At 45.0% G+C, this 17,866-nt stretch overlaps 1 protein-coding gene across 1 annotated transcript in view; it reads right to left on the bottom strand.

Moving 5' to 3' along the window:
- Positions 1 to 1,905: 1,905 nt before the first annotated feature.
- The window catches only part of Vit (vitrin), a 79,888-nt gene continuing 63,927 nt past the window's right edge, over positions 1,906 to 17,866 (bottom strand). Inside the window, exons 9-12 of the mRNA XM_042675488.1 lie at positions 9,999 to 10,102; positions 7,643 to 7,869; positions 4,156 to 4,669; positions 1,906 to 2,435 (exon numbers count right to left, since the gene is read on the bottom strand). Of these exons, the coding sequence (XP_042531422.1) occupies positions 2,257 to 2,435; positions 4,156 to 4,669; positions 7,643 to 7,869; positions 9,999 to 10,102 (1,024 nt within the window). The 3' untranslated portion in view covers positions 1,906 to 2,256. The remainder of the gene's footprint in view (positions 2,436 to 4,155; positions 4,670 to 7,642; positions 7,870 to 9,998; positions 10,103 to 17,866) is intronic.

A 17,866-nucleotide genomic window follows, 5' to 3' on the forward strand; every position in this document is an offset into this window, starting at 1 on the left:
TTCACCCAGAGCCCTTGCAAATATTTGTTGACAATATGCTACACGATTGGAAAAGCTTTCCTTCGTGTTCCAAATTACATGGTCAGTAGGGTATCCATATAACTAGGTCAGTTTTGTGCATGGCAGAGGACTCCGGAATACCTAAAATAGCATTATTCTTAGAAATACTTGCTTATTAGTGGCAAATCATTTTGAAGGTAAAGTATAAAAGATAAAGTATAAAATATTGTTGGCCTTTCCATAAATTCAACCAACCTCAGCTGAGAAGGCTAACTCAAAAAATGTGTCCACCCTCAAGACTTACAAGACTTTTCTTCTTTGAACACTGCAGTTAAATATCTATTTATATTACATCAGGTCTTATATTTAATCAAGAGGTAATTAAAGTATATGGGAGAATATACACAAATGTGCAAATACTAAGAGTCTTGAACATCCAAGGATTTCAGTCCCTGCAGTGGGTCTCAGAATGAGTCTCCTGGGGATACTAGGGGACAATTATACCCCAAAACTATTTTAGGAAGTAGAATTAAAAAAAAAAACCTAAAAGCCAAGCACTGGTGGCTCACACCTGTAATCCTAGCTGCTCAAGAGGCTGAGATCTGAGGATCACAGTTCAAAGCCAGTCCAGGCAGGAAAGTCTGTGAGACTCTTATCTCCAATTAGCCAACAGAAAAGTGGAAGTGGTGCTGTGGCTCAAGTGGTAGAGCGCTCACCTCGAGCTGAAGATCTGAGGGATAGTACCCAGGGCCCAGAGTTCAAGTCCCATGACCAACCAAAACCAAACCAAAACCAAAACCTAAAATACCAAGTGTACATTGCACTGATATTGAAAAAATTCATTTGTTATGTTGTCTTCCCATCCCAAAAAACACAGCCAGAATAATTGCAATAAATGCAAATAGTTTAGTTTCCTAGCTGAAGCTGTCACTAAAAGAGCCACTAGTATCTTTCTGAAGAATTTCCCCTTTTTAAGTTTCATAATTTGAAATTTTGACACAAAACTGGTGGCAATTGCCTTTAAAGTGAAAATTGAAATTGCTGACTGCTTTAACTGATCCTTTCCTATAGATGACATATTATAAATTGACAATGTATTCTCTCTCCTGGGCTCAGATCGAGTTCTATTCTATAATGACACCCTCAAAGGTATATTTAGGCAAATAATTCATCCTAGGAATTGACATGGGTTCTGTTTTCTTGCCTCTATGTACTGTTTTTCAACACACATTTTTATACGGCATAAAAAACTAAGGCATCTCTGTCTAGGGCATTCTGTTAAACATTCCCCTTTGTACAGCATTTTACACTGACGCAGATGTGTCCTTGGTAGAGGAAGTGAAGGTCAATCTCTTTCCCGCTTATTTTAATGCAAAAAGACAAAAAAAAATAAGTGGGAGAACTTACTACTGAAAAATCTAGGAGCAATGCTATAAACTAGATAGCCCAGAACAGCAGGCACAGAGACTTTCTCAGGAAACCACTGTATCACTAGCTTCTAAGTCAGAGTTGGGTGCTTCTCCTTTCTGGCAGCCTAGCATTGTCAGGGAGCTGCTGAAAACCTGCTCAGGTTCTGATCCTAGAGACTCAGATTTCACTGGGAAGAGTGAGCCTGGAAAGGGGCATTTTGTCTCCCAAATAATTGCAATGGATAGCCTAATGGACCACTTTGGCTCTGACACACTTTGTTTCATGGATTCAGGGATTCAGATAACAGTGAGGAAGAGGTGTAGCAGGAGCTGCTATGTGCCGTGTCATGTCTCTCTTTCTACTCCCTGGTGAAAGTATAGTCCCTTGGGCTGAGGAGAGCAGCAGGTATTCCCCCCACAAGCCCTGGAAACATTCTACACCACTCAATGAGAAAGGCTGCATGTAATCCTTCTACACTTTTAATGAAGCCACAACTCCTACGTTATCATGACAAAAATGAAGGTTACAGAATTTCAAGGAAAATGAAACATTTTCACCAAAGCTCCACTTTAAGTCTGTCCTAAGGCCTGCACTCTCCATCTGTGATTTGGAAACAACCATTAGAACGTAAACTCCTCTGCATCCTCAAAACGAGTTCCAGTTCACTCTACAAATGGATGTTCATCTTTCTAACTCCAAGTATGAACACCACAATGGCAAAAAGAAAAAAAAAAAGCGTAACAGCGTATTTGTTTTCTCAAGCCTTCCCCAAGTTTGGGAGAGAGGCAGATGGTCCCAGAATCAACCAGCAAGGCAGCATGTTGCCCTTGTCAGCCTGCTCTGAATTCAGTTCCGAGGCTGTGAGTTGAACTCTGTGCAAATGTTCTTGATGATCCTGGGAACTGATTGGTAGAGGTGGTCAAACTCATCCACAAAGAAGGAGTGGTCCCTGGCTGGGTGAGTGGCCATGATCTCCAGCTCTTCCTGGGCAGCCCATGCGACACCTACTGCATAGGTGATCACTCCTGTGGGGACAAAAAGCAGATGAAGCCAGTGTCCCGAAGAAAAGGTACCTTTCAGCACAACCAAATCCAAACCAGCAATGTGCCAAAGAAATCAACTCTTTGGGCCTGTCAGTTTGAGAGTTCATGCTAAATATGATCATTCACTCAATCAATCAACCACTCAACACTTTTGAACATCTACTCTCCTCCAACAATATTAAAATTATAATGGCTATCTCAGGAGTTTATAGTCACTTGAGGGGGAAAATAAACCCTAATAGACAAAATGGAGTAAATACTGTGAAGAATTGCATGTCCTGTAATTTGGGAAGAGGAAAGGAGCCAGCAGGAGGGAGGAACAGGGACAAGAAAGGACAATAGAGTGACTAAGATCAAAGCACATTATACCCAAGGATGAAAAGTCATAATGCAGCCCATTATTATGGATAACTAATAGACACTAATAACTTGTTTAAAAAAGTCGAAAATGTCCAGTAGCAACAGATGGGAAGATACTTTGGAACAAGTGAAACTTGCTGCCCTGAAGATGATGCCATATGGCATATGTCTCAAGGAGACAGGCAAACCTCAGAGTCTTAAATGCATCAAAAGTCAATTCAAGGGCTGGAAGTCTTGGTCAGTGGTAGGGTGCTTGCCTAGCACATACAGATTTTGATACTTCCAAGGACACAAGACTCCTTATATTTTCAGACAGCTTAGAGCGAGGCCCTAAGATCAGGCAGTTAGGAACTAGCCTTTATGTCTCTTGCATCTATCCGTGGCAGTTCTTTAAAGCTGCCTGGAATCTGATACCCGGTTAAGTTACCATTGGTCTCAGTCTTGTGCTCTGTGGAGCAAGGTTAAGAGGATGGCTGGGTGAGGTCCAAAGGTACACATGGGGCAGTACGTGACAATGGAGCTGACCGGGCGATGGATGGTGTTTAGCAGAGCCAGAGAGCCTGTGGCTGTGGCTGAGGCCTGTTCCTCTCACCCTTGCTCACTTCCTTTGGGACACTGAATAGCTTCTGTGTCTGGAAACCCTCACTAGACTGACAGCTAGGTGACCAGCCATCTTGCCTTTACAAGTATACCCCACAGGTCCCCACAGAGCAAGCCACTGAGAGGACTTTGCCTGGAAATGCTCTCTGGAAGCTGTGCAGTTTCCAGATTCCACACTGATCCTTCATTAAAATTTGTTTAAGGAAAGATTTAAGCTTTTGAGAATACAGAAAACACCGTGACACAAAGCAAATTAAATGCAGGCCTGGAAAAACGAAAAATAACGGTTACTCCTCAAACGCACTGAGTTCTGGTGTTCACCAGTCACACTCCATTTACTTTTTTATTTTTTAAAAAAAATCAGCTGTGGGGCTTGAACTCAGGGCCCGGGCGCTGTTCCTGGGCTTTCTTTGCTCAAGGCTAGCACTCTTATTACACGAGTCACGGCTCTACTTCTGGATCTTTTTGGTGACCTCCCTGGAGATGAGACTCTCACAGACCTGGCAGCCCGGGCTGGCTTCCAACGGCCGATCCTCAGACCTCAGCCTCCCGAGTAGCTGGGATCGCAGGCGTGAGCCACCTGCGCCCCAGCTCCAGTCACAAAGTTTAACTCAGAAGACAAAACCTCCACCCCCTCACCCCCACAGCCAGTATCTTGCTGAAAGGACCCTGAACCCCAGAGCCCAGGAAGGTTAAAAAACACTCAGCACCCCGGGCCTGCGCAGCAGCAGAATGCACTCACCGCGGTGGTGCGCCGCCATGGCTGGCACGCGCACGTCGTCGTAGGACCTGCCGTCGGTGATGAGGATCATCAGCTTCCTCTTGTTGGGCTTGGACTGCTGGAAGAGCTGCTCCAGGGCGTACTGGATGGCAGCGCCGGTGCTGGTGCCGCCGCTCCAGTACCCGACCCGCTTGATGGCGCTGAGGACGTCGGCTTTGCTGCGGTACCGGTCGAACCCGAACTCCAGCCGCTGCTCGTAGGTGTACTGCACGGCCCCGATGCGCGTGTCCGTGTCGGAGATCTCAAACTCCCTGCTGATGTTGGCCACGAACTGCAGCACGGTGCGGAAGTTGCCGGTGCCCACGCTGCTGGAGCCGTCGATGACGAAGCCGATGTCGGCCGAGTTGAAGCAGGTCTTGCTGCAGGCCAGGCGCTCCGTGTCGCACACGCGCTTCACCAGCGGCGCCGCGGTTTTGTGCAGGCCGAACCAGCTCTGCACGCTGAACGCGTAGAAGCCGTTCGTTCTGCACACGGCCTGCGGGACGGGGTGGGCGTGGGGTGGGGGCGCACCTGCGGGTCAGGGGCGAGTCCTCCCACCGTGGATCCATCTAGAGCTCACCTGGCTGGCCGCTGCGCGAAGCCGCGCGGGCACGGACCCCCGTCTCCCCCGGCTCAGCCGCCCTCTGTCCCCGTAGGAAGCGGGCTGGGAGAGGCGGAAGGCACCGGTGCCAGCCTGGCATTTATGCCTCTCAGGTGTAGAGTGGCCTTGGTGGGCACCCTTGCGTCATGGGCGAATGAGGGAAACCATGGAGCCTGTGTTTCTTTGGGTCTGGCTTACTCCACTTAATAGGATTTGTTCTAAGTCTTTCCAGTTCCTTATGAACGGGGTGGTATCCTTCTTTCTGATGGAAACATAGAATTCCATTGTGTCTCTACACCACATTTTCTTGATCCATTAGTGTATGTCTAGGCTAGTCCTCACAGAGGATCAGAATAGCTCAATAGCTATGTACTTATGACCGTATAAGATGATGCTAAGCAAAATGAGCTTCAAGATATGGAAACAAGAGGCTTTTAAAAAAAATACACTGTGTGATGTTGTTTCTTTTTCCTTTCCTTCTTTTTTCCCCCCTGTGGTTTATCCTCTGTTGTCACTGTGTTTTATTTTGGTACCCTGTGTCTTGTATATACGTTTATCTGATTTGGGGAAGGGACGGGAACAACAAAATGGTGAGACAAAGGACCAAGGGTGAACCAATGCAACAGCGATACTCACGAGACACTGTGTTGCAAATGAACTTTGCAGCTTCAGGGGTGGGACGGGGGAGGGAAAGTGGGAGAAAAACGAGGGAGGGGGTAACAATGTTCAACAAGAAATGTACCCATTACCTAACTTATGTAACGGTAACCCCTCTGTACATCACCTTTATAATAAAATTTAAAAAATTGAAAACCTTTCATTCAAAAAGGGAAAGTAGAAGGCATATGCGTGCATGAGCACAAGAAAGAACAGAAGCCATGTTTCCAGAGCAGCCTTGCGCACAGCGTCCCACTAGAAGCTCTTGGGGGAGATTTTTACATCAGATCCACCCCCCTATCCTACAGGGTGGAATGATAGCTTCCTGTCATGAGGGAACAAGCTGAAGGCTGGCTGCCAAAGGACAACCTGAACCCCCAAGACTGGAAGTCAAATCTTTTGGTCTTCCAAACCCAAGTTCTGCTCCAGACAACCTTGCCTCCAGGCAAATCAATATTGGTTTGGTTGTGCCTATGCACATTCCAGAGAAAATTTAGGGCAACTGCAAAATAAATATTAAACAAACTGGTTGGTATGCTCCTAGAAGTGACTGGACTAGTCTCCCCATCAGGGGAGTGTTTCTTTATTGTCTCTGCCTGGGGGTGGCACAGAGCGACCACGTGAACACAGATGAACATATATCACGACAAAAGTTGTAACAAGAACTAGCATGACGTTTTCTTAAGAAATATATTTTTAAATTGGATTATAAAAGGCTAAATGGCGTTCACAGAATTTTCCATGGGCTAGCTGAGCACTGAGACTGAGCCGAGTTCTGGCCAAATGGATGGAGAAGTCCATGCAAAGTCATGGCAGGAAAGAGAGGTGATGCTGGCTATGGATAGGAGACCAGTTGACCAGGGCTGGTGTGGGGATCTGAGTAGGAAAGCCAGGAAAGCCATCCCACTACAGAAGGCCTCAATAGCAATAAGGAGCAGTAGACATTTGGCACCAAGATCCCACAGGAGTGTAGGGATGGTTCATAAAACACCAAGGCCCCACAGGAGTGTAGGGATGGTTCATAAAACACCAAGACCCCACAGGAGTGTAGGGACAGTTCATAAAACACCAAGGCCCCACAGGAGTGTAGGGATGGTTCATAAAACAAGGTGGGCTTCACTGTGAAATCCACATGAACTACGCACATCCAGGAGGGAAACAGGTGAGGTGTAACTGGAGAGATGGCGCGGGGTATGGAAAGAGCAGGGAGGTGGGATAGTGAGCCCACACGGATCCAGGGGGCTGACACTGCCCTCGGGGAGGAGTGTGAAGTAGTGAAAGTGAAAGGAGGAGAAGGCAACAAAGTTGGCTTTTGCTTGTTGGATTTAAAGTTCTTACAGGACATCAAAAGGGGAGGAAGATCAGTCACCTAGGCAGGGATGTTATAGAGCTCAAGAGATGAAGGGAAAACTGGTTGTGGGCGAGACGCTGGAGGGAGAAAGCTTCCTAAGAAAAGGAGACTCAGGGTTTAGGGTACAAGACAGATAAATGAACAAAGAAAGGATTTGTAACAGCAAGAATTTCAGGGATGCAGAAGTGGTCAGCAGTTCGGTATACAGTACTCTGTTAGCTCTGAATATTAAAGTCAGAGGAGCACCAAAGACAGAGCTTCTCCAGATCTAGCTGGCTCCCTCCTTTCCTTTCTCCCTCCCACCTTCCCTCCCTCCTGTTCTCCTTCCCTTCTAGTTGTGTTTGGAGGAAGGTTTCCATGGAGTCCACTGTATGACACACCAAGGTGACTTTGGAGGAATGAGAGCAGGAAGCTGAAGTCTCCAGTCCCCACCTGCCTGTCCTGGCTCTTCTCCTACCAGGCATGTCCACCAGAACCTAAGAGTCCCACTGGTAGCAAAACTCCAGGAGCTATTAAACACTTCTCTCATGGATCAGGTGGATTCCCTTGTGGTCAGTGTTTGTGAGACAGTATACATGTGTTTGTGTAGGTGTGCACCCATGTGTGCTTATGTGGAAGCCTCCCTGGCCAGAATTCCCTGGAGCTGTAGAAAGAGAAAGGAGAGCCTCAAGCAAGACCTTGGGATCACTGCTTTTCCTCTCTGCTCCCAAGCTGCTGGCCTGTGGGTGGACCCAGGGTTTTGCTTTGAGGAAGTAATTCAAGGTTCCCTCCCATAGAGCATGAGCTTCAAAGAGCACTATAACTTTTGAGAGCCCAGGGCCCCTTAGGTTGTGTTGTGTCTCCGGCTAGTGATGATCTACCTTGTTTGCAAAGTTGGGTTCCACCATGTGTTGCTTCTCATTTTCAACAGCTCCTTCGATGGTGATGAAGAAAATGTTGATTCCTGACTCTCTGGCAAGTCTGGAGGACTCCTCCACCTTGTCTGTGGGCCAGCCGTCCACCATTGCTACCACCACGTTCGGAGCACCGCCTCTGTTTCCATTAGCATTGGAAAAGAAGTTCTTGGTCACAAAGGAGATGGCCCGACCTGGAAGGAAAAAAAAAAACAAAACAGTACACAGAATGATGGTGGCAACTATAAATATAAGAATAGATCATAGCAGCACAAAAATAACCATGCTCATTCCCCCCTGCTTTCTGTTTTTTTTTTTTTTAAATCATCATAGCTATTTTTAGGTGGATAATTCAGTGGCATTTTTAGGTGAACAATTCAATGGCATTTAGCACAGTCACAATGTGGTGCAAATAGTTTCATGCTAGACTTGTCGCTTCCAATTGTCTTTTGCTTTGAAAAAAGTTTCAGGGATCAGCAAGTAGTGGAGAAAAACGTTCACTGGAATGAAAGGGTCCTCTGGGAACCGAAGGCTGGAAGTCTGAAAGCTACATTGTCTACGTTCCCTTGCATCTAAATTCCCAGCTTTAGTTTAACTCCATGAATTTTTTTATGGGATTTAGAAGATGAAAGTGAGGCAGAGGCTCTACTTCTGTGTTTGCTATTTGGGCTGACAAGGCTTTGTAGAGTACTGGACTTCAGTTAGCACAGTTAGCAGAAGTGCTGTGTTGAGTTGCTAGTTTTGATGGTGTTGAGATGGATGGAGGTGAAGCATCCCTTTCATGGGTGTAAATGGGGTTTGGAGGGGCATAAATCTGGAGCTGAACGCTGTAGAAGCAGTTTTCTGATCATAGCGGCTTCCTGCACGTGGCAGGTTTCTGAAGAAGCTGTGGACAGTGTTCAGAAAACAGATCTTTGATCTTGAAAGAGGTTAGAGGCTGGTTCCACAATGCCCAGGGAAGTCAGCTTGGAAAGCTCAGCCTGCAGTCAGCTTCCTAAATCACTTTGTGCTCCAGACAATTAGAAGAATTGTCTCTGAACACAAACCCTGAATGAGGCAGAGTTAGAACATGTCATCAACTGGAAAAAAGGGTATGCCAATTGGTAAGACACCATTCTGCTCTTATCAGGAAAATAGGTTGTCTTTTGAAGTTTTTTTTCTCATTGGAATTTTGTTGATAGTAAGTTGAAAACAAATCAGAAATCAACTCTGTCATGTCTGTGGTGAGGGTCATATAGATTTGGGGGGATTAGCTGCTAGTGTTTACTTAGCATTGTATAAAAGTGAAAGGCTCTGTGTTTGCCAGATACTAACGTTTGAGGCGTTAGAGAGATGTTCACAAGGTTGGGGGGACTGCAAGGAGGTGGCTTTAAAGACTTCTACTCTTTCTGTATGTTCTATGTCATCACTGTGGCTCACATCTCCGTTCCTTTGGACTTTGGTAGTAGGAGCAGTTTTCATGAAAAGCAGACAAACCATCCCAAAGCCAGGCTATTTACGAATGTCCCCAAAGCCAGGCTATTTATGTTTTGTTTTTGTTTTTGTTATTTTGGGTCCAGTCGGGGGCCTGAACTCTGGGCCTGGGTGCTGTCCCTCAGCTCTTCAGCTCAAGGCTAGCACTCTACCACTTGAGCCACAGCGCCACTTCCGGCTTTTTTCTTTTTTCTTATGTGATGCTGAGGAATCGAACCCAGGGCCTCATGCATGAAAGGCAAGCGCTCTACCACTGAGCCACCTTCCCAGCCCCTAGCCAGGCTATTTATGAATGAATATAATACATTGACATGGACCCTTTCACAGTCTTGGAGTCTAGTTTGTCTGGAGCTGTTTCCTGATGTCCAGTCATCTCGGAGTGAATCTGCCGTTCTGAAGACTAGAACTTGAATTCTGATGACCCTTCACCCTACTAGTCTTGAAATGGAAGACATAATTTCCTTGGCACAGTCATTAGGATGACAATAGCAGATAGGAACAAGACCCTCAAGGAGCTCTGAGGGTCTTCTGGAATGGCATCGGTCACAGAATTTAGTGTCAAGGGATGGGTGACATCTGGCCAATCAGGAAAGAATCACAATAACAATCCTGCTTGTCTTGAGGACCGATGCACCCTGAAGAACAAAGTAGGCTAGAATTCCGCAGCAATCTATTTTGATAGTTCTTGCCTCCTGAACCCAGTAACTTTAGAAAAGTTACTGAGATTATGTAAGTCATTTCTTAATGGATTATTTTTTTCTCTTAGTTCTATATAGAATGATAGGAGACAACCAGAGAGAAAGAGAGCCATGGTAACAAGATAGAAATGATCTGAATCTGGGTCACATACCTACATTAGAGAGCCCTCCCCTCTGGGTAATTTTCTCTATAGCTGTCTTCAGATCTTGAGAATTCATGTGAGTTTTCAGGTTGAACTGGGTGGCAGGGTTGTCTCTGAAGAGTCAGAACAAGAAAGAAAAAAAATGAGTTGGAAAGTTATTCCCCTTGGGAGAAGACAGAAATCATGCTGGATCCATGGCATGGGAGCTGTATCAAAGATGTAGATTATCGCTCATCAAACTCCTCTCTGAGGCCAGGCACTGGTGGCTTACGCCTGTAATCCTAGCTACTCAGGAAGCTGAGATCTGAGGATCACAGTTCAAAGCCAGCCCAGGCAGGAAAGTCCATGAGACTCTTATCTCCAATTAACCACCTGAAAACTGGAAGTGGTACTTTCTTCCTTCCTTTCTTCCTTCCCAGGCTGATCCTAGTTATGTCCAGAAGTGTTTATGTAAACAGCAAGCAGTGGCAAACTGGGAGGGTTACATATCTTCAATCAAGTTGGGGCATTAGGACAAAAACCAGCTAGATGAAAACCAATGATTCAACAAATAAGAATGAACAAACAACAACAAGGCAATTGGCAGAATGGAGGGAAACATGGGTCTCAGAACTGAGTGTGAAAGGCACAAACTTGAGGCTGCAGTTTTAAGATCAATGATGAGGAGCCACACAGTGAGGGAGTCCTAAGCCTTCTCTAGTCATAATGTTACAGAGCAATCCAGAAACAGTTGCATTTACTCCCAGACACTGTGACTCAAACCCTGGACCTGCCAGCAGAACCCCTAGCACCGCCCCCCCCCCCCCCCCCCCCCCCGGCTCACAGTTCTATTAGATGCCTTAACTTTTATTTCTGCCTCTGTATTTCTAGGATGAACCCTTCCTCCCAAATCCAAGCCCTCTTACTTCTCACTGATTCTAGTCTCTGCAATGCTAGTGACATCATGTCTGTTCCAGGACTCTTCCTCCCGTTCTGTCTCAAGTCTGACTTCAAAATTCCTCTGTTGAAAAAATCATCGAGTTTAGGATGTACCTCCAGGTAGAGAGTCTGCTTAGCATGTGCCTTGGGTTTCATCCCTAGTAGCAGCAACAGCAGCAGCAGCACCACCACCAACAACAACAATAAGTCATTAGAATCTCCCTGATATGGTTTAGATTGTGTTCAAGTGTGTCCCTTAAGAATTCCTATGTTGGAGCTTGGTTCTTTCTGTGGCAGTGGTTAGAGATGGTGGAACATTTAAAAGGTGGAGCCTCTCCCTCCCCCCTCCCCCTCTTCCTGGCCACCATGGAGTGAGTAGGTTTTCTTTAGCACGCATTCCCTGCTGTGGTATTAGGCCTTGCCTTGCCTCTGAAGCAAGAGGGACAAGCAACTGTGGATTAAATCTTTGAAAACATTTGAGTCAAAAGAAACCCTTCATTCTTCAAGTTGTTTCTCTGTAGCATTTTGTCAGAGTCAAGTGAGACAACCCTTGAGTGGTAGTTTTACCCAATTGGCCCCAAGTGTCTGTGACTCACTAGGAAGCTCATTTTGAATGGCGTTTATATTTATCATTTTGTATTTATAATTTTGTGTCCTTTCTTTCTTTTCCTTGCTTTTTAAAAAATTGAGATGGTGGTCTTACTATGTAGCCTAGCTTGATCCTTCCAAATATCTGGCACTATAGACAGATGTCTCTGTACCTAATTCATGATTTTTATCTCAAAAAGCCACCAAACTGTACAAAGTCCTGCAGGTCTAGATCTTGCCCCTAATAACTAAGGATTATGAACTTTTATAGACTTTAAAAATGCCTATGTTCCTACAAAAATATACAAAGTCAATATTGACAATAAGAATTACGTAATTGTCTGCCACACACAACACTACACATACTAACTGTAAAAAAATAAATTAAAAAAATTTAGGGCAGGGAATGTGGCTTAGTGGTAGAGTGCTTGCCTAGCATGCATGAAGTCCTGTGTTCAATTCCTCAGTACCACATAAACAGAAAGAGCCAGAAGTGGTGCTGTGGCTCAAGTAGAAGAGTGCTAGCCTTGAGCACAGAGAGGCTCAGGGATCTAGCCCATGCTCTGAGTTCAAGCCCCAGAACCAGAAAAAACAAACCAAAATTAATTATATTTGAAAATGATTTGGGGGGTGAGTTAATCGCCATCAAGAAGCTTTCCCGAATGTGTCTGATGATTGTCATGAAGTCAGAGCATGAAAACCAGACTCTCAAGGGTTTGGGGAAAGGTGCATTTTAGGAGGCTCCTGGCCTCGTTGTTTTCATGAGGTTGTTCCCATGGATCATTCAGTGCTGACCACTTGGTAGAGTGACTGGTTTTGGGGGTCAACGCTGGGGATAGAGCGCAGGACTCTGGGGCTGGGAGGCAGGCCCCTTCCACTGAGCTCCACCCCAGCCAGTGATTACCACTCATCCACCTCTTCCCACATGCTATGTGCTTGATGGTTATGTCCTGTGATGACCACAAACACTGAATTAGGGCACAAGAAGTCACTTGTAGGAGAAACACAGGGTGTGGTTCCTTTCAGCCATTCGTTACCACAGACCAAAACATAACCTTGTTTTGTATAGGTTTATCTTTGAAGACAGTAAGGTTTATGTTTCTCATGAATAATTAATTATATCTGATGTTTTATTATAATAAAACATCAGCTGAGATAGGTTTAACATTTTCCTGATCTTGGATAATGTGGCTGTAGATTTCTTTGATGTTTAGCTTCTCTGCAAGGGTATTTATTTATGTATTAATGGTGGTGCTGGAGATTGAACCCAGAGCTTCACAAATGGTAGGCAAGTACTTTACCACTCAGCCACACTCCACCACTCAGACTACCAGAAAGGATTTCAGTGCTACATTTGCAGGACATTTGAAATAGTGAAGTCACCAGAGCAAAGCACAAAAGCATATACACACAACTAGATTAACATTTAAGTTGAATGTAAAAAGAACCTTTTGAAATGGCCAAACAAGAGAGCAGAATGTTACCTTGTCTGACCATGGCTGGAAATGGGTGCATCAGCAACTCAAAACATTGTGCCCGCCTCTGCACATGTCTAGTAATGATGGTGAAAGTGCCCCGAGTCACAAACTTGGTGTCACACATCTTTGTGTTTAGTGAGTAGGTGAACTTGTTAGTCAGGTGCTCTGTCACTTGAGCCAGACCCCCTTGCTTGGCCAATTTGAAAATGAGCAGATGCACAAAGCTTGGGGGTCAGCTGTAGCCTAGTTGAGAAGAGGTGACCTCCTGGCTTCTGATTCCTTCTGGGGAGCACACAGGAGGTAACAGGTAACCATGAATATATCACGGGAGGCAAGCAAGCTCAATGTCCTCTGTCTCATCTCCTCTCTAGTGAAGATGAGCACTGCCTCCAAGCTCCCTGCCCACCCCCCTCTGCCTCTATTACATCATGGCTCAGGGACAAACGCATCTTCACAGGCATACAGTGGAGCTATTCATACACCTAATGAAAAGGTCTTTTTCATTCCAGTTAATGTCATTTCTTTAAGCAAATATCGCCTCCTTAACTAGATTGTGCAGGCCTGAAGAACAGGACCTCTGTCACACTTCTTTATGTACTTAGTGGACTGAGAAGGACTGTTTCAGGGGATCTCTGAAATACTTCCTAATGGATAAATTGGTAATTATTATGATGATGGGCAAAGTCACGGAACTCATCCTTGATGAGGGTCTTACAGGCAAATGTAATTGAACTATGTGGATGGGTTTTTACATCAGTAGATACTACAAATGAGACAGTGCAGAATGCCTTAGAGTGTGCCAAACACTTAATAAATCTTCGTTAAATTCCATGCTAAGTTAAGTGTGGGGCTGCATAAGTAGTTAACCAGCACAGTGTGGCACTTCTTGAAAATAAGGCACAGGAGCACATGCATCCATTTGTCCCTTTTTCAGGATAAATAGGCTAGTGGCCAGACATTTGCACCTAGTTACTTTCCAGCCAACAAGACTGCAATGGTTTATATGTGGTTTATTCTCCAATAGTCCATGTAATGGAGGCTTAGTTTCCAGTGTATTGGTGTTGAGTGATGGAATCCTTAAAAGGCAGGCCTGAAGGAAAGTAATTAGGTTGTGAAGTTACCATCTTAGGAAGGGATTCATGCAGGTCTTGTAGGACTGGATTAGTTCCTTCAAGACTAGGTTGTTATAAGACTACTTGGCACCTCCCTTGAGATCTTTCTTTTTGGTTATGGGGCTTGAACTCTGGGCCTGGGTACTGTCGCTGAGCCTCTTTATACTCAAGACTAGCACTCTACAACTCGAACCAGACAGCCACTTCTGGTTTTTGAGTGGCTAATTGAAGATAAAAATCTTAAGGGAACTTTTCTTTCCAGGCTGGCTTTGAGCCACAATCCTCAGATCTTAGCCTCCTGAGAAGTTAGGAATATAGGTATGAGTCACCGGATCCGGCAAGATCTTCTTTTGGTGTATCTTGCATGCCCCTTGCTCTTGAAAGAACTTCTATCATTGTGATACCACCTGCTATGAGGTCTTCACCAGTGCTAAGCAGAAGCTTGTACCATGTGCTTGAACCTCCAGAACTGTGAGCTAAATAAACTCTCTTCTTTATGAGGTTCCCAACCTCAGGTGTTCGGTTACAGCAACACTAAACAGAATAACATGGAAATGATTTAAATGTTCAAAGAGACATGCCACTAATTTTTTCATATAAGCAATTTTTGAAAAGAAAATGCATTTCCCTTTTGGTAGTTTATCAAAGATTTCCTCTGAAAATAAGAAGAAAAAAGTCATAATTCCCATGAGAAAATATAAAATTGTTCTATGTTGGGAAGAAAGGATTCATGAAAAGAAATAACAGTGATCCAGAAGTTAGCTGTTCCTAGAAATGCGTCATACATGTAACAAGAAATGGCCACTTGGTAAGTTTTTAAAAAGCAAGGACACCTGGCAGAGATGAGGTACACATGGGGTGGGAGGCCCAGAAGTGGATGGGCAACAGTGTTTCCAGATCTCCTTGGTGGCACAACTCACCAGGGCATGGGTTAAGCTGCGTTGGCTACCAGGCTTCGATTTGAAGAAACCCAATAGGTTTCTGGGATTTTTTTCCCCAATACTCTTCATTGCTGTCTCTCAGCTTCCCCAAGCCAATCTCAACAAGCTTCACTGTTCCATTTTCACACGTGAACATGAAGTAGTAGTTCGACCATATTCACCTCCTTTACCCTCTCCCACACCTGCTTAGATTCCTGTCATTCTTTTGTTTAGTGTATGCTAATTATTCAAATGGATTCCCATATCCAGCTGCAGCATTTTAATCTGACTGACCCCTCCTGTCCTTTTCCCCATCCTCCCTTACCCTCTATTATTCAGCAGTCTTCAGCAAGTTTTCTTTTGCTACCTTCATTCACAGATGTATTTCAGGGGGCCTGGAAAATTTTGATATAAGAAATTCAGATAATTCTTATTTATTTATTTATTTTGTCAGTCCTGGGGCTTGAACGCTGGGCCTGGGCATTGTCCCTGAGCTCTTCAGCTCAAGGCCAGTTCTCTACCACTTGAGCCACAGTGTCATCTCTGGTGTTTTGGTGATTAATTGGAGATAAGAGTCTCATGAATTTTTCCTGCCTGGGCTGGCTTTGAACTGCAATCCTCAGATCTCAGCCTCCTGAGTAGCCAGGATTAAGGTGTGAGCCACCAGCACCCAGCTTAGATAATTCTTTTTTTAATTAATTAATTAATTTCATTTGTATGGTACTGAGGAATTTAACTCAGGGCCTCACCCACATTAGGTAAACACTCTATCACTAAGCCACATTCCCATCCCCAGATCAGTCTTATTTTCGGGAAGTTTGGGGAGCCCTGGATTCTAGAAGACTTCTGAAGCCCCTTGGTCCTTACAGTGCATTTCTGCTAAAGTCCCACTGTTGACTGGCTTACCAGTAACCTTTTCCCTTTGAAATGAGCCTCTCAAAAGAGTTTTTAGAGAAATAGTAACTAACCATCTCTCCGGTAAGACCTTTACTTCCAAAATGATATTACCTAAGGGTTATAATAAAATAATCTATATTTAATCAGCTAATTTTTGAGACTGGCTGAAATGTGATGATTTACAGATGAAGCATGCTAGTGACCTCAGGAATGTCCAGGAGAAGTTCCAGAGACTGCAGGGGAGTTAGTAGATTTGTTCCTTGAGAGGACATTCCCTGGCTCAGACAGAAAATGCTTCTCTCTTTCCTTCTGCTAGAGCAGCTATGACCAGTTGCTTGTCCTAGGTCCATCTGTTAGGGGACTTTGAACATCTCCTGTGAATGGACACTGGCCTTTTACACATTTCCTAGCATCAGAGAAGGAGCAAAAGGAGCTTTTAGGGGAACAATTTTGTAATTAGTAGCAATAGTTCTACCTATGCGTCAAAAAAGAGTAGAAAACAAACCCGTGTTCACCATTTCCTGCTGGAGAACATGGATGCTCATTCTGCTGATCCAAGCTCTGATTCAGAACCAAATGGTTTGCTGGCTGCTAATCCCACGCTACAGGGCTGTGATGTCTTAGCAATGGAGCTTGCCATGGAGCTAGCAATGGAGCTTGCCAAGCCTAGACGTTCATGCAATCACCTAGAGGTCTTGATAAGATGTAGATTCTGCTGCTGTAGGACCAGAATGAGGTCTGAGGCTTTATATCTCTTAACAACCTCCCAGCTGACACTGTAGATCCCACTTCTGGTAGCAATGCTTTAGTGGATGCTTTAAAAGCTAAGACGAAGCTAGAGGAATAAGAAGTCTAGAGAAGGAAGACAAAGGAAGGGGAGAGGAAAATGGAGTGACTGGAGTTTTCTGATTGGTTACTTGAATTGAGGTAGGCGGGGCCAGGAGCATGGGATTCAGTGACAGCACAGGCCTCTGGGTATCTTCATGCCTGAACTCTGTCTGCACAGTAGAATCACCTGGGGAGCTCTAAAAAATAGTATAATGGTGATGGTTGGGCTGTGCACACACAGGAATTCTGATTTCATTGATTGAAGGTTTGGTCAGGACCTTGGGATTTTTAAGAGCTCCCCGGGGACAGTTCTAATATGCACTGGGATAGCCATTGGATTAGCAATGGGGAAAATAACCCCAGGGGACCCCTGCGCAGCCCAGCAAATATGTGCTAGGAGTTCAAGAAGAATGGCTGGTTGGAGTCAAATGCAGACGCTCTGTATGTATCTCTAGAGAGATGCATGGGGTAGAAAAAGCCACAACTAGTGCGCAGGGTGTGCGTGCTGTATACAGATCACGCTGTCTTTCTCAGGAGCAAGAGTGGGATCTTTGCAAGGATCCAAACACCCAGGAGAACAAGCCCAGGCAGGCAGAGGGAGGGTGGTGAAAATCTTGTTAGTTTCTGGAAAGTCACCAACATGGAAGGGAGGAAAGAGCAGCGGTCAGAGCTGAGAGCTGGGCTCTGACAGTTGCTGTCACTCTGCACTCGGAAGCTGAGCTATGCCTTCTCTCTTTGGGGAGAAGATGATTCTCCCTCTTGCACACAGATTGGAGTAAGATATTAAGATATCTGCTAATTCTGCTTTAATAGGCCTAGGGTGTGGCCCAGGTAATAGGACTTTTTTTTTTTTTAAAGCTACTTGTATAAAGCCAATGTGAAATGAGGTCCCTGCTCAGAAGCCCCCTGGGGGTTCTGTGATTTCCCCTCTGCAGTCCTATTTGAGTTGTGTCTCACACCCTACGCTGCTTTTCCATTCCTTCCTTGCTGCAGATGCAGGAAATGCAACAAAGTGGCCCTTCTTCATTAGCTGTATTTGCGTTCTGTTGCTGCTGTAACTGATGATCATAAATGTAGCGTTAAAATAGGAAGTCTGAAGTCTGATTCAGGTCTTTATGGAATTAACCCAGAAAGAC

This window comes from Dipodomys spectabilis, unplaced genomic scaffold, assembly GCF_019054845.1.
Source record: "Dipodomys spectabilis isolate Male_0828 unplaced genomic scaffold, ASM1905484v1 ptg000026l, whole genome shotgun sequence".
Taxonomy (NCBI): Eukaryota; Metazoa; Chordata; class Mammalia; order Rodentia; family Heteromyidae; genus Dipodomys; species Dipodomys spectabilis.